General features: G+C 45.9%; 1 protein-coding gene across 1 annotated transcript; it reads right to left on the bottom strand.

Annotated features, from left to right (window-relative positions):
* Positions 1-565: 565 nt before the first annotated feature.
* Positions 566-14736, bottom strand: LOC144133130 (uncharacterized). The gene is made up of 5 exons (XM_077665991.1): positions 14581-14736; positions 4823-4961; positions 4200-4345; positions 2669-2798; positions 566-1981 (listed from the first exon to the last, which is right to left on the bottom strand). The coding sequence occupies exons 1-5, from the start codon at positions 14630-14632 to the stop codon at positions 1729-1731; spliced, it is 720 nt and encodes a 239-aa protein (XP_077522117.1). The 5' UTR covers positions 14633-14736; the 3' UTR covers positions 566-1728.
* Between the last annotated feature and the right edge of the window lie 7432 nt (positions 14737-22168).

Here is a 22168-nt window from a genome sequence, read left to right as displayed (position 1 = left end):
GGCGATCTTACGGGTTAGGAACAGTAGCCCTTATCTCTTGAATTTCTTCGTTCCAATAGAGGGAAACTATCTTGGGAAACTTCTAATGCGTGATAGAATGCACTGCCTCGTGAAGAATGTACAAAATCTACAATATCTAGAGTTCATATTCTGCACAATTAACAAGTTATTCATAACAGGAGGGGAATGACGGCTTTCTATAAAACACGCAGCCGGGTCGCGTGTAATATTATCGTTGGCGTTGTGAAGGAGTGGGAAGTTCGGTACGCCCGGAGCTGTGACTTAATTGACCAAGAGGAGTTGAAATGTTTTTTTTTTATCTCTGCTTAGATGGGCAATGAGGGACTTGTAATCAAACTTCAAATTTACGGCCCTGTGTTACTTCAAAATCCAAAATTTCGGCCTGTTTCCAAAGCGGTTTAAAATTTCACAAATTATAACTCAGGAGTTAACTTGTCATAACGAGGAAAACATTCCTGCTTGCTCTTTGGGACCAAGAACGCTGTGGATTCAGTTTTGTTCCAGCGGCACATACCTGTTTTGGGTAAAGACATGGCTAAAGTGACATTGTGTACCTTGGTTTATTGAGAGAAAAACGACAATGTGCAATTTTCTGTATTCTGCCGATACATCAGCAAAAAAAAACTTTTTATTTCACTCACATATTCACATAGTTTCACTCTGAGGATGAATATGTTCATGATGCTCACACTTATGTACACCACACAAAGCTTGCACAGGCTTTCATACAACTCAATTATTATAGATGACGTACCGAAGCAGCCTTCCTGATGTACGAAGCAAAGCAGTCTGATGGATTTCGCTTCCGGGAGCTATACTGATGAGCATACGGCAAATATTAAGCATGATATCAAGTGTTTCTCGGTTATTTGTAGAGCGCAAACAGGACACTAACCGTTTGGTTCATTGAGAGTCCTAACTTGTTCGATTCCAAACTACTTGAGGCTGCTCGCACTCAAAACATTCGATTATCGGTCGTGTTTTCGCATTTTAAGAGACGAATCAGTATTGGCAGTAAGCACTAGAGCCACGTGCCCTATTTGACTAATGGCTTTCTTCCAGCCTTCAGAGCACGCAAGCTCCTTTTCCGGCTGCAAACCAACGCAGCTCCATCGATATGCTAGACAGTGGACACACGTTTTTTTTTCCCTTGATGATAAATGAAGAACAAAACTCAACAGACAGCAACTCACGAAGGAAAGCGCCTCGGGTCAACTCTCCACTACGCCATCCACTTTCCAAGGGCAATAGCTTTAAGCGCCACCTGTTGGCTATTCGCTGAATCACACGTCGCTCAGCTAACTTGCGTTCTCGTAGACGGCGCTTGCGCGGCCTACCTCGATAATGAGGCTAATCGCTGTCATTGTATGCGATTCTACGCTATGCAGCCAGCTCTGTGTCGTTGCAAAAGCGACCATTTCCTGTGAGCTATACAGCGATCTTACAGCCGGTACCTCATCTGTGTGGCAGGTACCTAAAGAGGACGCTCTCCGAGGCGAGGTCTGCATGTTAACAATGGGGATGCCTAAACCATCCGCAAAACAACCAGTGGCACGGCTGTCATAGAGGCACGCGCAAACAACTTCACTAACTGTCGTCGAGTGAAGCTTCAAAGCCCATCTACACATCTGTGCAGTGCGCCGTATCCTGGTGGCAGCCCGTAGCCTAGTAGCCCGCGAAGGTCACCAGAAAATTCGGGTAACATGTCTATCCCAGCTTGCTGGCGATGACGGCCAGTGGATCTATGAATCCCTTGGCGCGTGCCTTGCTGTCATCTTTCGTTGGGAGCACGGGGAGGGCTTCGCAGGCGCCTGTGCCTTTCTTGTACTTGCTGCAGGCCAAGTTGAGGACCTCGCCGAAAACGTGTTCGATAATGTCGTTGAAGAACTTCGTGGCTGCCGGCAGCTTGCATTTGCTGGTCAGGGCTTTCTCGGCGCACTCGACGAAGTCGTGGTAGTAGCTGCGCGTAATGGGCAAAGAAACAACGCGATATAAGAATGATCTTATTTCGTATTTTTCATTTTTCTTTCTCTATGACTCATACACTCGCACTGGTTGGCTAAGAAGGCGACAGACTTTACAGGTCGTCACAATTACCAGAGGCAAAGACGTATCGCCCGGTAATGTTGTGGCTACTTTCTTCTTCGCTAAACAATTATAAGTTCCCTAGAAGAAGTGCCAAGTCACCGGTGGTGTTTGAGCCCGTGCAGCGAAGCCTGAGTCCCGCGGAAAAGTTTCTGAGGTTGCATGAGCTTTATTGTGCACAGCCCACTTGTGTTTAGTCTGTAACCTTGCAGAACCAAATTAGCAGTTACATTACGCTCCCTGGAGCTGCCATTTCGAACTATAAAAGGGCCTCAAACCAACCTATATGGTGAACTTAAAGCTGGAACACTACAGCCGCTTCTGAACTAGCCCTGCGGTTAGCTTTTGGAGGAGTGTTTCATAACACCATGCTATTTGAGCCCGTAGACTACCCAGGTGATGTGTAGCCCTCTTGCCGCTTTCTTGCTACTCGTTTTTCTGAGACAGTTATGGACGTCCGTTACGTAAGTACACGCCATAACCTTCATCAGTGTCACATACCCAGGATGGGCAACAAATTCGGCCCAGCTTTGGCAAGAAGTCGACAATATGGCTTACTCACCAGCACGAGTAAGGAATCTGCTGGCGGTCGGGGGCCCTGGAGGCGCGGTGGAGGGCGACGAACATGTCGCTCATGCACTTCTGGATGCCTGGACCGGCCTGGTTGATGCACTTGATGCTGTCCAGGTACTCTGCAGTGGATGCAAAGCGTATGACACAGTAAGCAGGCTGCGATGAAGTGGACACGGACATGGGCAGGCCAAGTAAAGCTGTGAGCAAATAACCGATTCTTTCTTAGGGAAGAGAAGTGGATGCCAATAGAAGGCATGCGTAGCAGGGGTCGTGAGATAGATAAGCAGACAAGATGAAGTCTGCAGGGGTACGGCGGGTACAGTTGACGTAGGACACGGTTAATTGGAAATGAGTGAACCTTTGACCTCTAGTGAACGTATTCAGGCTGAGATTATCATAATGAAATTTAATTTGGCATATTCGGCATACCCGCCGCGGTGGCTCAGTGGTTAGGGCGCTCGGCTGCTGATCCGGAGTACCCGGGTTCGAACCCGACCGCGGCGGCTGCGTTTTTATGGAGGCAAAACGCTAAAGGCGCCCGTGTGCTGTGCGATGTCAGTGCACGTTAAAGATCCCCAGGTGTTCGAAATTATTCCGGAGGCCCCCACTACGGCACCTCTTTCTTCCTTTCTTCTTCCATTCACTCCTTTATTCCTTCCCATAAGGCGCGGTTCAGGTGTCCGCCGATATATCACGCGTACTTGCTGGTAAACATTTACAAGCGGCTTTGTAGTGGTTTTCTAAAGGAAGCACAAGCTTCACAGGGAGAATGACGCGGTCAATCAGGGTTGGACCGAGTAGAACGGCTCCAGGAATGGTAGCGTATGTTCTCACAGGCATGCCTGCGTTCATTCAGGTGTGACCTCAATTTGATGCCGGGATAAAAAGATACTCTTGGGAAAGTGGAATAACCTATGCCATGGCCTGTTCGTATGAAGGTTGCCAAATTAAAAAGAATAAATTAATAGGGCTGGGGTTAAATGCGCTTTATGCATGAATTCGGAGAAAAAAACAGACATTCAACGTATCGCCATTTAGATAATCGATTGGATTACTAAACCTAATGCTGTCAGGATTGACATCCTGATTTCTTGGCTCTTGCGTCTCAATATTATCGTTGAAAGAGTCCTTGGAATATCATTGTTTCGGAGTTGTGATTAGTGGCTTGAGAAAATAGTATGCTAGTCGACTTTAAAATCAAATACATAAGCCAATACATTTTAAGATTCTTCACTACAGCCAAGAACTTAAACGCTTTGCTGGAGCCCTGATAAGTTTTCTTTCCCAAAGCTCGCGACAGCTACTAGGCGAATACGAATTCAATCGTCACTAGTAGTCTTAGCACTTCTGCGCAAATTTAGTAATGGTCAGGATAGTTCCGGCTGGTCCTGGCGGCGCATTGAGGTGATGCAGGCATTACGCGTAAGACTGTAAGCGAATGTTCAGGTGCCCGCTTGACCACCGACAGTACAAAACTCTCAAGCTGCAGACAATGCGACATCATCTACCGATGTACTGACCCTTATGCTTGACATGGGTGGTGTTGCAGAAGGTGTCGTACTCGTCGACGGCAGCCCTGAGCATGAGCAAGATGACGCCCTTCGGGAGGCCGTCGAGGCACCTGACCGAAAAATCTTCGCCGCATTTCAATTGGCCCTTGAACTTCCTGCAACGAAAGTGGGTAAAATCGCCTTAATGAAGTGTAGATCATCGAAGTTATTTATGCAATGCTCTGAACTGCAGCAACAGCTTTCAGTTGAGGCTTCTGCGCATCATCACTAATTGTGGCGGTTTCACAACCTTTCAAAAATTTATTTAGTCAGTCATAGACTGTCCACAAACTTTTGTCTATAATGTCTATAGACTGTCCATAGCCAAATCATATAGAGTATACTATATAGGTAATACAAATCCCATGGACAGTTTATAGACAATCTATAGATTTATGGCCATACATTTTTAGTAGACTTTTATCTATAGATAGTCTAAAGACTGTGAACAGAGAAAAAGAAATCTGTAGAAAGGCAACAGAGTTGATATGGAGTCTATAGACTGTCCATAGACCATTTATATAAGGGCAGTGACATCAGCGCGCAAACATGCACCAATTTTCAATAGTAATAAGATAAATGAACAGACTTACGTGCACTGAGCTGCGAGACCTTTGGCATCCTCAGCGAGCTTATTACTAAGGAAGTAGGGGACAAAGTCGTAGCCACATTTCTCTGCCTCCGTCGACGTGCACCCTTTCAGGTCCTTGTAGATGGCAGAACCGGACACGCCTGCGTAGCAAACGGAAAGAAATATTGGAAAGGTTGCTTTTCGTGCACCTTTGCGACAACTTGCGCGCTGGTTGCGGAAAGAAAGACATCTCGAATTCAGTGACCTAGGTATATACACGCACTGGTCGAATTGCACAAATTAGTGTTTATATAAACTCCTTCCTGAGCAATCCGTGGTTGTTTCTGTCGGAGAGTTATTGCGGCAGTCGCTACTTAATGGGTGTTTATACATTTATACAACGCTTTCTGTCATTGTCCTGAAAGTGACAATTCGGCATGGATGGCTCAATTCTGTCTGCCAAATAATCCTGCTGTGGCGAGTCCAGAAGCGTGGTAAATAGGATTGAGGTTGTTCCAGATTATTAGTAAGATTACAACAAATATATGCTGCCCGTCGCGTCCTAATGACATTCATCTTTAACTTTTATTTGGAGCTTCACATTCTTAAGCATCTATTAGCATTTCGAGTTATCATTTTACCCTTTTCAGGAAGCATTCATTGCGTGCCCCAGGACAGGACAATAGACAGTTGAGTACGTGCGCTGGAAGACATTAATTCTATAGCAAAGAATAGAATTGGCTGATTAAAAATGTCTAAAAACAATGGGTGCTTCCTGGTCATGGAAAGGTGTATAGAGCACCTGTTTTGCAAACATCGCAGAGACAACAGAAAAGCGCGTGTCGCAAGGGGCTGACACTCTTCGCAAGTTGAATTGAAGGAGGCGCATTGTACATAGCTTCATAACACTAATTGTTTCATTCCCGGAAAAACAGCACCCGATGCGCCTACACAGATGCAACACTTCCTGTATGCCTACTTCGACACAAAGCACACACACACACTTTGCTTTTTTGTTCTATTTACGGCAATGTAACGTGACTGTATCTTAGTTTGGCCGATGCATTCTACCATAGCTGAGGCTCCGAAACATCGTTTGATGTCTAATTTGTTTTGCACGGAAAGGAACTGAACCTTCCTTCCGGCAAAGCGAGCGAAAGTTGAGCGTATCCTGTCACGTAGACCGCTTGTGTCTTCAAAGATGAAGGGAGATCCCTTTCTTTCTTTCATCCGTTTCTGTTTTCTTCACGCTTTTGGCCTGCGGGCGGATCACGTGTGATGTAAACACCGACTGGTCGGAGTAATTGCGGCGGAAATCTGAGATCCGCGACTCGCATTCAGGAACGGCCGTCCAAGGTTGGATTGCGCGGGACGCTAGCTGCATATTTGCGATAGCATCACCATCGCTCGCGTTCTTCTTGGCTCGAAGAGACTACGTGGACGGCGAGGCCTCCTTTTTGTCTTGGGTAAAAGCCGTCGTTAGTGGCTTCCGCTCGCGACATCAGGTTTTTTCGGGCAGCGGGCTTATACTTAGCCGTGCTGCAAATGGTCCTCCATCATAACTGCTGCTGCCGTGAAGAAACCTTATGAATAAAACCGGTATTCTGCGTACAGTGGCTATAATTTAGGCCGATAAGTATGAAATTAATGCCGGGACTGGAACAGGATGCAAATTAAAGCCGGCAATCAGCGGGGAGCATCACGCCAAGTGACGACGAGTAGGACCACTAGCCGGTCTGTAACTCGCATCTCTCAGCTCCTTCGTTCGGCCACTTAAAAGCAGCTGATAGAAGAACGATCTGGATGATTTATACAAGAAAACAAGCGCCAATTAGGTTACCAAATGCTTTCTGTGTGCATGTTGAGTGCAAAGACAAAACGAGCCAATCAAATATGTGACCGTAGCATCGTACTACCAGATTCCCCCAGGTACTACTATGCGTGCCATAACATAAAACCACGTGCCATAACATAAAACCACAAAGGCAGTGCGAGGTACCAAAAGAACGGCGCGCCGTATAAAGTTAAAGTGATCCAATGAGGCTTAGAGAGAGGCTTTAATCAACCGCGTGTGGTTTTAGTGAAGTTGACTGATTAACGGGCTGACTGATTGATCGATCAGTCGTTCAGTGTTGTATACCTTGTCCCCCCGTGCCAGTATACGGGCAATGTCGTATTTCGCCTTCGTAGAAATGATACCGTCCTTTCAAGGTGCCAAACTGTCAAACTCTTGTCAAGCGACCAAACACCATAGGCAGTGAGCCACTGCGTCGGGCAGCTTTGCATGATTCGTAGGATATAATTAAAAGACAGAGGAAGATACTAATCACAGAGCAGCCCTGGCGAAATTCATCCTAATATAGTCTTTATTAATTAGGAATTGCCCATTTTCACCGCCTGGAGGAGTTTTAAGGGACACGGATTAAAACTCCTTGACCGCCGCGGTGGCTCAGTGGTTATGGCACTGTCTGCACACCCGAAAGACGCGGGTTCGATCCCGGCCGCGGGGGTCGAATTTCGATGGAGGCGAAACGTTGGAGGCCCGAGTAATGTGCGATGTCAGTGCACGTTGAAGAACCCCAGGCGGTCTAAATTTCTGGAGCCCTTCACTACGGCATCCCGCATATCCTGAGTCGCTTTGGGACGTCAAACGCCCATAAGCCTAAACCAAACGACAAAATAAAACCGTCCAATTTTTGTTCGTAGTAAATATCGAATTTATGGGTCATGGCGCGTTTATTTCTGTCCAGAATTGAAAAACACTTCGACTTCTGAGGAAATTGCAGCGAAAGACTTTCCCTGGCGCTGGATTCCAATTTATGACGTCTACCCCGAAATTCGGTGATTACCATTCTGGGCTAATGGCGGTCGACCCTAGACTCTGGGATTCGCGCCCAAAAATGAAACTCTGTCGATGCTCCGCAATTTAGTTCTGAAATCGGCAGGTGGCAGCAACAACCTTATGTTCTATTTTGCAGATTTGAAGTCTTTGTGTAGGCAATGTGTGTCGTTGTATTTGTTGTTTGAATGCGATAACCACTAGATACATGCCACCTTGAATTTCTTCTCAGTGCCCTCGTAAGAGGTGGAGTATATCAGTGCTTTGTAATATATAAGGGCGCGGTTAGGTTAGGGATTAAGTTAAGGCGACGTTATAATTGACAATTTGGCTAGTTTCGGATTAGGTTAAGGCGACGTTAAAATTGACAATTCTGGCTAGTTTTCTGAACCCGACCGCGGCGGCTGCTTTTTTATGGAGGGAAAACGCTAAGGCGCCCGTGTGCTGTGCGATGTCAGCGCACGTTAAAGATCCCCAGGTGGTCGAAATTATTCCGGAGCCCTCCACTACGGCACCTCTCTCTTCCTTTCTTCTTTCACTCCCTCCTTTATCCCTTCCCTTACGGCGCGGTTCAGGTGTCCGCCGATATATGAGACAGATACTGCGCCATTTCCTTTCCCCGAAGAACCAATTATATAATTATATAGTTTCCTGACTGACTAAAGAAGTCCGCATGCATGCGGCAAGCAGGCTTCCACCGACAGTGAAGAGCGGTCCCTTAACTGGTATCGATGACCTTCGTCCCCCGCGCCAAACTCTTTTCCTGTTTTCTTTTTTTTTTTACCGCTGTCGAATCTTTATACGCTCGGTCGAGTGAGCAGGCGTGAAAAGGGCGGCAGGATCCGACCTTGAAAGGAGCCTATTGGCTGCCTTATGTCACGCAACCGTGGGAATAGTAAGGGACAACGTCAAGGAAAGTGCGTTTGCTTATATAAGCTTACAAAGAGCCGCACGTGCGGACTCCACTGCGGTGCCAACTCGCTTCTTACTTTAAAGGCATACTTAAGGCTTTACGATCTAACGTCGATGCCTTTCTAGCTTGGCATGCAGCCCGCGAAAGGAGTATAATTCAGAAACCCCAGCGAGGTCGTAAAGAAAGAAGAAGAGGCACGTGCGAGGGAAAACTGCCTCCAGGGATGCTTGACGGAGCTAGCATCGATTTCTATCAATCGCGTGGAGAATCAGTGTTGCTCGTTGTGGTCTTCAGAGAAAATGAATAGGGCTGGAAGCTTGGCACTCCTATTCTGGTCGCTTTGCTATCGTTACAGCCTTCTTACTCCTGAGTTATACTTCCTAGTTTTTCTTTGTTTTTTTTGCATTATTTATATCTGATTCAATGCTGTAAAGTTTGCTTGGCTTCGTGCATTTACTTGGACTGAATTCAATCCTTCCATGCCATCTTTCTTTTTGCTTTGCTGAAGTGAAAAAGTTAAATGGTCTGTTTTTCCCTAGTGACAAGACTCCTAGCATTGCGTACATTTGCATTTGTCAGCTCGTGCTACTTAAAAAGGAATAAAAATTGTCCCGCCTTGCCCCGCATACACTTAGAATATTAGTGACAGTTAAATTGGCCCTTTAGCACTTTATTTAATACAGACCGCACCTCACGGTACATTTACGGGTGGACAACGTAAAATACGTTGCTAATAGTTTACTTTTCCTCTTGTTTTTATGTTGTCTGCACCTAGCATTCTCTAGGTTCACTTATACTGATACGCCGCCCATACACTAAACTGTTTCTTTTAGATCTCGATACTTAAACCACCATTCGTAGTTAGTAGAGTGTGCGTTTCCTCGTACGCACATGGTCCTTTATTATTTGCAATGCTTCGTGGCACTGCACATCACCGCTATTTAAATGAAAGTTTAAAATTAAACCATAACACCGAATGTACTTTATAATCATGGGGTGTACTCTTCTCTGTGCTCGTCCCGCCTGTTAATTTAGAGAAGTCATCTAAGAAGAGTTCGAATTTCGCAAGAAGGCAGCTTTAAAATAAGGTCTATGGGAGCTTCGATGATAATCGGCTATACTTAGCACCACCTTTCACAATTCTTGAGCGCGTTTGGTCTGGCATGTTTTAATAGTCATCTCCTCATTGAAGATATCCTTACGGAGCACTACACCCGAGGAATAAAGTGGACCTTCGCTGCCTGCTTCGAGCTGGACTCGCCGTGAACGATAATATGTCAGGTTGCGACACTTCAGTGTTTGCTCAATGCGGTGATGTACTGATGGAAGCACATAATGTAGCGGATAGCAGCCCGCGAACTACTTGGGAAGCGTAGCTGCGAAACGATAACAAAAGATTAATCGCTCAAAATTAGATAAACATCGAAACGGCCGCTGTAAATTACGCGCTAACGAACTTGGTTGCGCGATCAGAATAGCAGTCGCGATGACGCAGTGAGACGAATTCCGCTCTGTATACGTTGTCTACCTCCTTCCATGACGACTCTGTCTACGGGACTGCACGAAGAAAGTAAAAGTGAAACACTCTTTTCCTGAGTTTCGATGTTTCTTCGCTAGGGTGTAGTGGGTCACCAAACTGTTCTGTCAGCGCGTCTTGCGCACTCGTGACGTAACCAGGCTGCGCCAGCAGCATGTAAGAGTATAATGAATAGGACTGTGTTTTGTGCAATTGGCTTGTCAGGGTTATGGGGTCGCATTTATCCCAACAAATGGCATCAGCATATAAGTCGACCAGTAGGAGCCACAAAAGCTATTGATTGTACTGCTGTTGCAGCTTCTGGAATGTCGCTGTAAAATACGTCTGGCACTTCTCCTTTATCCCTTTCCTTACGGCGCGGTTCAGGTGTCCAAAGATATATGAGACATATACTGCGCCATTTCCTTTCCCCAAAAAACCAATTATTATTATTATTATTATTATTATTACTATTATTATTATTATTATTATTATTATTATTATTATTATTATTATTATTATTATAATATTATTATTATTATTATTATTATTATTTTGGGGTTTAAACGTAGCTTGACATAGCGTTCTCTTTTTCGTGTGCACGTACAAACGTATGTATGCATGTGTGTGCGTGCTACAGGTATATATGTGCATGCGCATGTATGCATGTGCACATATATATCTGTCTAATTTAATGTTTGACATCTTGGGGAAAAACATAGCCTGTTTTTATTCTAACCGAATCAGAGGTTTGGAATTAGTGGAAGCACGCTGTTGAAATGCTTGAACTTGTTTCACTCGCATATTTCAGATCCCAAAAGCTTAACAGTCCACACACTTTTTAGGGACGACCTTTTTAAAATTAACCTGTCGTAGCCGAGCATCAGAATACGGTTAGAAATGTGCCATATTTTCGTTAGTATAATTCCCTGACTGGATCAGTTTGAAGACATCCTTGCAGATAGTAGCCTCCTGCTTATCAAGGGTTCTTCAAGCGAACCATTTGAAACGGCAAGGTGTTCGCTGATTTATAACAGTTTCAACTGCAACCTCAAGCTCAACACGTGCCTTGTTGAAACACCTTGTGATCAAACTGACGCAATACGGGACGATTATGCACATGACGCAAATTCACTTTTCTTGCGCGCGCGCCGAGGCTAAATCTGCGGCCCGTTTCCTGTCTGACGCCCGAAACGCATAGCCTCAGGATTACGCTCCCGCAATTGTTTTCCTGTTATTTGTAGGCAAGCCGATACAGATCCCCATAGAGGAAAATTCAGCTTTTGCTTTTTTATTTTTGTTAATTGCGCGCAAGCAGCACGCAACAAAGCTTCGCGCTGTTAAGCAAGAAAAAAGGTTGCTGGGCCCACTTCATCAATGAGATAATAGATCTTGACAAGCTAAGCACGGGAAAAAATGTCGGCGCACTGGAGATACCGCTGCGCACTTTCTCTCAAGGCCACCTGTTACTCAATGAAAGCCTTCGCAAGACCATGTTACCGGAAGCGCGTGTAAAGGAAGGCTTGCAAGAAGGAAGTGCTTTTGTTCATTTTGCCTTTCTTCATATCCGTTTCGCGTCGTTTGATGAAGGCGGCGGTTTAAGACAAAGCGACAGGTTCGGGAAGCAAGCTGGTAAGCTTCGAGGATTGAAGCTCTTGCTTCCCACATAACTATGGGTAAGCCTAAAAAACTGCACGGTCGGGTCAGAGGAGTTTGAAAAGGAAAAAATCGAAGGCTGCCACTGAGAGGACGTCCGTGACAGATAAGGATATGGCACATTGTTTTTTTTTTCGAGGCATTACCTTGTCTGGTGCAGCCAGCAACAGCGTATACGCAAAGCTATATGAAATCCAGTGGGAGGCGGAGTGATATTCCCTTCGAGAGTTCTATATATCGGCACAAGTTCCTTCATTACTTGATCTAGACTTCAGAGCTTACAGCCTAATGCGTCTGCGGCTCTGAACCTGTCCAGAAATTTCACGAGTGTGAGCAGCCGCTGGTCGTGCCTTTTCTAAGTGTTTGTTCTTTCTCTTTGTGTGTGCATGTGTTTGTGCGTGCATGTGCGTGCGCGCGTGTGCGTGTGTGCGTGCGTGCGTGTGTGTGTGTGTGCGTGTGTGTGTGTGCATGCGTGTGCGCGTGGGCGTGCTCGTGTGAGCGTGTGTGTGGGCACACATGGTACTGAGTAGAGTAGTATATTTCCGCGGTATGGTTCCAAAAATAGGTTCGCTAAGCATAAACCTCTTTCTCGTAATTCTTTTCAATTCAAAAAAGTCGATCTGATCCCACAGACTGCACGTATTATGGCAGCTGCGCACAGTAGAAAACTTTACGGATAATCACTACTGAAAATTGCAGGCGTTTGACTGTGAATAAAAGGAAAATTGCAACACCATACGACCCAGAATATGCGGTCAGTCGATTCTGAGAATTGGGGTTTAACGAACGGTGAGATGTTTATCGTCGTTGTTCTGGCTTTAGCGACGCGAACGAGCTAAACGCTAAGCTGAGAGGAAAAATAGAGGGCGCCGACAGAGCCACAGGACTAAGTTTTCGAGATTTAGAGAACGATGAGAGAACGACGTCAGGACATACATCAGAAGGTGCCTTGGCAGCCGGTAAAAAACATCGTTTGATTTGCATGCTAAGTTATCTAGAAAGCTCTAGTAACTATAAGGTAACCCGCGGTGGTGACTCAGTGGTTAGCGGGCTCGGCTACCGAGCCCGGAAATACGGGTTCAATCCCTGCTGAGGCGGCCGTGTTCCAATGTCAGTGCGCATTAATTAACTTCATGTCGTCTAAATTTATCCGGAGCCCTCCACTTCCACATCCTCCACATGCCACACGTCGCTGTGGGACGTTAAACCCTTCATACCATGCTTAAGCAAGTAGGTATTAATGTCGTCACGCCGAAACAGTCGCTATGATTTTAAGCTCCGTAAAAGTTGAAAAGCTGTAGACTAATTGTGCTCTCGGCCCGCACTGGTAGCAGTTTAGCTTTCCGATGTCAGCACGAATTTTATCGACTCTTATCACTGTGCATCACCACTTGGCACGAGGAAATTATTCCACAAGCAGAAAGAATGATCCCAATGTACTCCCGCTAACTCGCTCCTCCAGCAGGATCCTTAGCTCAACCACAACTGAGCCTAAGGATTTAAACTAGCCTGCGGTTCGCTAGGTGCAGGCTTGAACGGCTAAGTGCTTCCGATCACGTCTGAGTACTCGCCCCGCCATCGCATTGTTTCCTTCACCTTTGTCGTATACAATGAAGACACACACGAGGCTACCGTTTGGAAAGGTGGACACCATAACAAGCCCCCTTTGACTTATCGCACGGCGTAACAAACTTAACAAGTGGTCACCGTGACCAGTTGTTGCAAATGAGCCTCTCACAATGAGGCAATGGGGCTGGAAATTTGGACACCGCAACAAACGCTCCTTAACTTATCGCACGCCGTAACAAACTTCTGGTCACCGTGACCGGTTGTTGCAAATGAGCCTCTAACAATGAGGCAATGGGGCTGGAAATTTGGACACCGCAACAACCGCTCTTTAACTTATCGCACGCCGTAACAAACTTGTGGTCACCGTGATCGGTTGTTGCAAATGAGCCTCTAACAATGAGGCAATGGGGCTGGAAATTTGGACACCGCAACAAACGCTCTTTTACTTATCGCACGCCGTAACAAATTTGTGGTCACCGTGACCGGTTGTTGCAAATGAGCCTCTAACAATGAGGCAATGGGGCTGGAAATTTGGACACCGCAACAAAACTCTAACTTATCGCACGCCGTAACAAACTCGTGGTCACCATGACCGGTTGTTGCAAATGAGCCTCTAACAATGAGGCAATGGGGCTGGAAATTTGGACACCGCAACAAACGCTCTTTAACTTATCGCACGCCGTAACAAACTTGTGGTCACCGTGCCCGGTTGTTGCAAATGAGCTTCTGACAAAGAGCCAATGGGGCGGCATACTGCGGTTCCTACTTCTGCCTCAAGTTTGCAAAACATGATTCAATTCCATGGCTTATATCCGAAAATGGCAGTCTAAGCAACAGCAATAGCTCCATGCCTCTTTCCCAATTGGAGCGAGCGGTCTACGATTGGAGAAAGATACTAGATTTTTATAAGCTGTCCAAAAGAAACCTGCTAACGTGGGATATATTTTTCGGAAGTATCAAACTTAGTTTGAAGCCAAGTTAGCACAAAGTTTTGAAATTCTTGAAAACAAGTTTTCTCGGATGCACGAAAGATGAAACTGACTCAAGCCCACAAAGGCCAGAACTGGCGCCACCAATACTTCGAATCGGTCGAGATGACCGCACAAATCGATAGAACCATTCGGCGCATACATCTGCAACACCATCCTGGAAAAGTGCCGTCTTTTTGTGCGAATCTCAGCCTGTGTAATAACTGGAAAAATGTTTAAAACACACCTATACCTGACAGTGTACAATTCCTAAAGCTCCTGATTACCTTCCCGCACAACGCAAGCAATCGTCACTCACCTGAAGCGGCGTAGGCCAGGGAAAAGCACAGGATCGCGACCGCACGGTTCATCTTGACTCTACTGAGTGAGGATTGGGAATCGCTCGACTGCCGGTGTGGTCGGTGCTTGCCATTTATTGGATTGGCCACCGGCCATGCCCGTAAACAGCCGCCACCGCTTCTGTCGAGCCAGGCACGAACGCACGCACACACTCACAAACACACACGCACGCACACACATTGAAAAGGATCTCACTCGCACCAACCATCCGCCGAAACGAATGCCATACAAACAGCCTCTACAAACCTGCACACACACACACGCGTACCCTCTCATGAAAGAGCAGCAGAGAGAAAGGGAGCGTGTTATGCGACAAACCTATGTGACCGGAGGGTGGAGTAGCGAGAGCATTATTTTCGTTGCTTAGTAGTCTCCTCCCCCCCCCCCCCCCCCCCACCTTTCCTCGTTTGTGGCTTTGAAACATGTTTGCCTTGACGACAGCACCCTAGAGGCGACGGCTGCTGTTCTCGCTACTGTGGAAGAGCATGTAGTAGTTTCACTGCCAGCATCGTAAACGCCTAACACTCCTCTCCCATCAATTCACAATCCTAACCACTCTTCCCCTGACCCCCCTTCCCCCTCCACTCCCTTGCCTTTACTTCTCTCCTCTAGCCTTTCATCGCCAGCGCTTTGCGTCCAATGACCATCAAACACCAGCGAGTCATTCTGCACGCTTCGCAGAGAAGCATCTCCAGGCGTTTTTGAGCGGATACAGTAGCGAGGTCGCAGCCCGAGAAAAACAGAAAGCTTAAAAACTGATGCGCCGCACTTGAGTCGAGTTTTCATTCTTGTTTTTATTTTTTTCCCTCCTTATTCTCGATTTGCATTCTTGATGGCTCGGGACGCGACTGCCTTGAGTCGCGTTGCACGCGTGTACGCGTTATGCGCGGCGTCGGCTAATTGAAGGTCACCTTTCCGTTCGCCGCGAGCGGAATCGCGGAACGTGTCGGGAATAATGACTGGCCCGTGATTTATGCGCAGGCATTTGCGGGTTGTTATGAAGGCATACAAAGAATGCTCCAAACACGTGTCCGGGCCGAAGGAGCTGTTGACTTGGAGGCGCTATGCGGCGCCTTGATAATATTGAAATTAATAATTTAGCCAACGGTTTAGGAGGAATTTCAAATATTTTAAATTTCAATCAGTTTAAAGCATTTTTCAAACGGTGTGTGCGGTCCCTATTGCGACAGCGCGCGCCATTTGCCCAGTTTTAAAATATGAAGAACCAAGTAACCCGCAACTGTACCCTTGTAAATTTCATTCTGCTTCCGACCTAAATGAATACGGCCGTGCAAAACTACTCGGTTACTTTCTACTAATTAGAAATAATGTTCTGTATGCATACATAGTATGGGTGATGCTAATTGGTTGGAAGAATCTCAAAGAAAGCTGCAAAAAGTTTTTTTTTCTGTGCTTTCACCGTTCCATTCATTTTTATCGTGCTGTCCTGTGTGGTGATATCTGGTCATTCCAGGTGAAAAATAAACATTTTTGTCTTGCATTTCTTTCCTCATTATAATTTTTAAAACTCTGGGACCTCAATCATTCCTCATTATACACCATTGCCGTAGCGGCATATAGTCACTATTATTCCGGTTCATTAATAATGTGACTGGCTAGGGCACGTGAAAAACTCAATTTCCACGCACAACAAATAAACGGAATTGTGTCAACACTCTTTCTGCATGGGAAAAAAAATAGTACAAAATCTGCCCATATGTTCTGGTAAAAGGAGTCTAATGCGCCTTTCTGACGTCGAGTAGCTGAAGCAAGACTGCTTACTGGAAATGTATGGCGAAAATAATGGACGCACACAAAAAATGGACAAAGCATATTCACAACTTTAAACATTGGCGCTGCCGCTTCGGTAGCGCAATGGCTATAGCCCTCCGCTGGTAAATTTAAAGTTGTAGATTTGATCCCGACCGTGGCGGCTATATTTCGAAAAACAAACCTTGTGCATTTAATTTCAGCGCACGTTTAAATATGAAAATGAACCCAGGTGAACTAAATTATTCTGGAGCCAACCGCTACGGCATGCCGCATAGCCGACAGCGATGCTTCGGTATCGTAAGAATCCATCAAATGCAATACTAAAGCCACGCACCATTCTTCAGCTCAAATGAGGCTTTTAGGTCCCCTCATCTGCTCTGTAGTTTGTATACTTTCAAATCTATTTTTCATTTTGAGCTGCCTCTTTCCTGCGCAAGACAGATTCTAGCGTATAGGGCTCGTGTTACCTACCTGTAGACAACGCACGGTAGTTCCCAATGCAAGACCCGCATGCTAATGGAGCTATTTTTTTTGTTTCCAGTAGTAACCACCACACTTCATCGCTATCGTGCAAATCATCTTTTGTAAACTAAGCTCCTGCCCGTCGTGGCTTATCGCTCAATGCCCCTCGCTTGCAATCTTCCAACGTTGTGCAGTCGAGTATGAAACGGGAGTTAGAATGGCAGTACAACCGCTGCGGTACGGTGTGTGCAGTAGTACTGTAGCCCCGCCGCGGTGGCTCAGTGGTTAGGGCGCTCGTCTACTGATCCGGAGTTCCCGGGTTCGAACCCGACCGCGGCGGCTGCGTTTTTTATGGAAGAAAAACGCTAAGGCACCCGTCTGGTGTGCGATGTCAGTGCACGTTAAAGATCCCCAGGTGGTCGAAATTATTCCGGAGCCCTTCACTACGGCACCTCTTCCTTTCCTCTTTCATTCTCTCTTTTATCCCTTCCCTTACGGCGCGGTTCAGGTGTCCGCCGATATATGAGACAGGTACTGCGCCATTTCCTTTCCCCAAAAACCAATTATTATTATTATCAATACTGTACGATATACCAGACACTAGTCTGTGCTGTGGCGCATCTCCGAAGATGCTTCCCAGAAAGATGCATCGTGAACATGCGCGTGACTAATTAACGTGATTAATGGTTCGTCCACACGGAGAGATGCGTGACCGAAACGTTTGTAGCGTTAACCACGGCCGTCCGGAACATGCCAGACACGCTGGAGTTTGATTTTAGGCTATGTGGTTAGGCTGGGTTAGGTTGGATTAGACGAAAAACGTCCGTTGTTTTGTTTGTACACGCAATGTTCGGTCCCTTAGTCGATTTGGAGGGCTACTATGTAGAGAGGACCACGGTTCAGGACAGTGTTGGTGAATTTCTATATGAAATAGGACTCCAACGTTAGGTAGTAGCACGGTGTGGCCTATCGAACAGCCTACCCCATAGTCCTGCAATCTACAATAATATCACATAAAAATTTCCAGTTGCAATGAAATGGCGCTCCTCTTATCCGGTGTACGTGTTAAGCTTTAAAAACTGCTGCCTATGATGGGCAGCATATGCAGAGGGCTACTTACTGCCGTGTAGGACGGTGAAGTCGTCACAGAGGCGTTAATAATAGGAGAAGAAAAGTTACATGAAGCCATCGGGAGAGCAATAATTGAAGACTTGTCTGCATTGGAATGGTCCTGCACAGGAATTCTGGCACACAATTTCAAGTGCTAACACTCTCTGACTGCCACTCTGTCTTGACAGTGCTATAAAGCATGAGTAATGACTCTTTGAGCAGATTCATTTTGTTTTTTTCTTCGTCCACAGCATGTCAGAGAAGTGCTGTTTTAGTGAATACCAGGGCCTTGTGGCATTTACTTAAATCCAGTGGGTGATTTGTTAGCTAATTAAGGCCTCAATATATATTTGCCATCGCTCATACTAAATCTTATTCTACTGACAATGGATCGATTTGACCGTTACCGATATCTTCACTACATGAACTATCAGCTCCTTCTTGTTACAACGAACTACCAGCATTTAAAATTCCCATGTCGTGTTGGTTCGCGCAGCTCATGGAAATGCAAAACATTCATCACGCTTTTGCGGTACAGAAGTCAACGCCTAAATCTTCATTTATGACATTCAGGGTTCACACCTTAGAACTAGGCTTGCGAGTCATGGGGTGGTGTTGATTTCCTACATCACGTTATTATTGCCTCTCCACGATTTCCACCTTAGGACTTATTTGAAGATTCTCCTCGCTCGATTAAGGATTTCTGTTCCAGTTCTCCTCTCCTTCGGTGCAAGCGTCAAAGGTTATGCACTGAAGCCAGTGTGCGAGTTTTTCCCTAGTTGTGTAATTGCAGCCAGGAGATACCTTTGTTATTGGGGTATATATAAAAACTTTTTGAGTGTCCATTTTCTTTCTTTGAAGGGGTTATAAAATTGTGCTTAAAACAGCATTGAGAAGCGTGAATAATTAAGTACACACGATTTTATACAGGCAGTTTTGTGCGGTCAGCGCCAGCGCTACGGTGAACCTTGACATTGACCCGCCGCGGTGGCTCAGTGGTAAGGGCGCTCGGCTACTGATCCGGAGTTCCCGGGTTCGAACCCGACCGCGGCGGTTGCGTTTTTTCGGAGGGAAAAACGCTAAGGCGCCCGTGTGCTGTGCGATGTCAGTGGACGTTAAAGATTCCCAGACGGTCTAAATTATTCCGGAGCCCTCCACTACGGCACCTCTCACTTACTTTCTTCTTTCACTCCCTCCTTTATCCCTTCCCTTACGGCGTGGTTCAGGCGTCCAACGAAGTATGAGACAGATACTGCGCCATTTCCGTTCCCCAAAAACCAATTATTATTATTAACTCAGAGCTCGGCCTGTTCGTCTCGTTCGCCAATGCACACTCCCTTCAGCTTGTAGGGACAGGTCTCGTCTGCCTAGATACTGAAATCAGTTTAAGATGCATACCAGTGTCTGCATACCTGCTGGCATTTAAGGCGATTGAAATGTGTGAATGGTCCGAAGTAATTTTTTCCTGCACCCTCGCACCTTAAAGTTTTCTTTTTATTTTAAAAACACTCCGTTTCAAAACGCGCGCATGCACACACACGCACGAAGAAAAGGCACATTAGTATGGGCACTTTATCGTCTTATCACCGTTTCTAAGGTTGAAAAAGAGGAGCCACAAAAACAAATAAAAAGCAGCGAAATTCACTCACGTGCTTTGCCCTCTGGTCAGAAAGCTCAAGTGGCAATTTTATTTCCTATGTTCAGTCCTCTAAAAATTTACCGCAATGCTTTGGCGCCAGGAAGGCAATTTCATCTTTCGCAATGGGAATGTCTCAAGTTGAACGTGTTGCGAAAAGCTTAACAGCGGATATTCAGCTGTATCAGAAAATTAACCTAGATAGATAATTACCTCTTTGCCTGAAAGAGCACCTTTTATTCGCCCAAGGCTGAAATCGACACAGATGAAATGAACAAAAATCTTTTCTCATGCGCTAGCTAGCGCGCATTATGATGTGATTTCGTGAGAGCGCATATTGCTGATGGATTTCAGTTTTCTTTGCACGTCATGCCGAAGAGCCCAAGCTTGCGAGTTCGACTACTTTATATTGCTTGCCGCATCAGACAGCTACGATGGTTGTCCACCGCAATGCTAAAAACTATATCAATGCAATGGCACTGCTGAACACGAACAATTCACAGAAAAGCATTCCCGGCGGCGGCGTTGGTGCTGCCGCTTTACTAGCACGCTGCAAGCACACATTTAGAAGGCGGCGGTTCCGTCGACAGCAAGGCCAAGGCCACGAGGGCAACTGCACATCTGGTTCCCCTTTCTTACGCTTGCTGTAGCACCGAATATAGGCTGCGTTCATTTCGCGATGGTGTACTGTTCGACCAAGAAGTCTTGCGGCTTCACGTTTCGCCTCACGTAGAGGCTCGCTCAGTGTGCCGGTTATCGCCTTCGCTCAGGCCAAACCGCTGACTGAATAATTTTGCAGTGGCGTGGTAGTCTCTTCATCAGCAATAAAAATAGTGTTGCAGGATATAAAAATCCTTCGGCTAGCTAAGTTCATGTATTCGTTTCAACTGTTCTGCTAAAATAAACCGCGTAGAGGTTTAAAAAATCCTGTCGCCGTGCACATCTACACCCCAGAAAAAAAAAAGAACTTATTTCGCAAGGAAGAATAACCAGGCCTTGGTGGTGCCTGATCTAGGTGACCAGAGGCGGCAACACTCTCTCTCTATAGAACAGGATGTGGCCAACCTGGTGTTGTAATTGGCCACTGCCTTCTTTATGAATACGCATATCAACTAACCCTCGCGGAGCAGTGGCCAAAGTCGTATAGTCACAACTGTAACGCAGCAAACGCAGCTAAGGATCTCTGGCTCCGGACAGACTCCCATTGGAATCTGAACATGACAGCGTTTAATGCAAGAACTTGATGCAGTGAATCTAGCCTAGTAGTGCATTCGAGAAAATAGCGGGTATTAAATAGGATATCGGATGTCATATGCCATAATGAGGTTCGGGCGAGAGATGAAACATATGCAGTAATAAATGGTGTGCACTACTATGCTGCCATGGTTGAGCCGACCAGCGAGAGCTAGTTGCGGAATTGTTGATCGATAAGGGTTGGGCTGGCAACATAGGTGAGACCTACAGCGTTAACGATAAGTTGGCAGGTGTCGTAATAGAGCTTAATCAGAGGTAGAAATTGAAGCACATGCATCTTTACGCGCATACATCCTGTCATAATAGGAGGTAGATAGTACAAAATTGTTATGAAGGCTATGATTCGGCAGTGAGTACAGTACAAAAGCACCACATGGTTCTGATTGGCGCCTGCAATGCAAAGGTAAGCCAGAAGTAGCTGCGAGATCATGTACTTGGGTGAATATGGCATTGGCTCTATAATTAGCAGTGGAGAGGTAAAGCGTAGTTCGCAAAACGAAATAGTTTACGCATCGTGAATACCATCTTCCGCAACCAGGAGAACCTTAAGTGAACTTACACGAACCTGAACGGTTAAACTAATAATAAAATTTACGTCATACTTTGTGATTATCCTGGAATAGTGCACGGTGTGGAGATGCTGGAATTAGTAAGGGAATAGATCTACTTTGCGCAGGTAGAGACTTCAGGACGAGACTAAAAGAGAATTAACTGGCAGAATAAGCACGTTTTCGAGTACAGATGGTACGCACTCTCAGGTTATGAATTGCAGTTTACCAATATCCTTCAAGAGGAAAGCATATAAAAGCAGCATCTTAACTTGGAGCATCTTTCACGGGAGATCACCGTATATTATTTTTTGATCACATGCTCGCAGCGCAAATGCACATACGTGACATCTTGAAGGACCCACTGGATTATTTCCCTCGCACGCCAATTACGAACATCTATTTATGTTTCAGCACTATGAGGTACTGGCTCACAGCGTCAGCCTAGACTCATCTTGGAAGGACGGATTCAGCAAGGACCAGAGGGTCTTCTGGCATGCGCCAGTGACTTGAACTTTACGATCGCTGGCTTTACTACTCTAGACGTTTTGTCGGCCTATGTTAAAATCCGGGTGTAGAATATCAAGGTGATCGCGCCGGAAACACTAACAATGGAAGTATACAAGAATGTGGTGTAAACTTTCCGCTAGTTTCATGACGAACGCCGCAAATACAAGTGCAAATAGAACGTGCTAATACGGTGACAATACTGCATTGTTATCAGTGGAGATCTCTCCAAACGCACCTACAATGCAGAAATCACT

Source organism: Amblyomma americanum, chromosome 5 (assembly GCF_052857255.1).
Source record: "Amblyomma americanum isolate KBUSLIRL-KWMA chromosome 5, ASM5285725v1, whole genome shotgun sequence".
Lineage (NCBI taxonomy): Eukaryota > Metazoa > Arthropoda > Arachnida > Ixodida > Ixodidae > Amblyomma > Amblyomma americanum.
This window is presented reverse-complemented; position numbering and strand designations above follow the sequence as displayed.

Excerpts from the sequence above, each read along its gene's own strand:
- LOC144133130 (XM_077665991.1), bottom strand. The coding sequence starts at position 14,632 with ATGAACCGTGCGGTCGCGATCCTGTGCTTTTCCCTGGCCTACGCCGCT. Across the intron at positions 2,799-4,199 it reads CACCCATGTCAAGCATAAGG|AGTACCTGGACAGCATCAAG; the intron begins GTCAGTACATCG and ends CATCCACTGCAG. Across the intron at positions 1,982-2,668 it reads CAGATTCCTTACTCGTGCTG|CTACTACCACGACTTCGTCG; the intron begins GTGAGTAAGCCA and ends CATTACGCGCAG.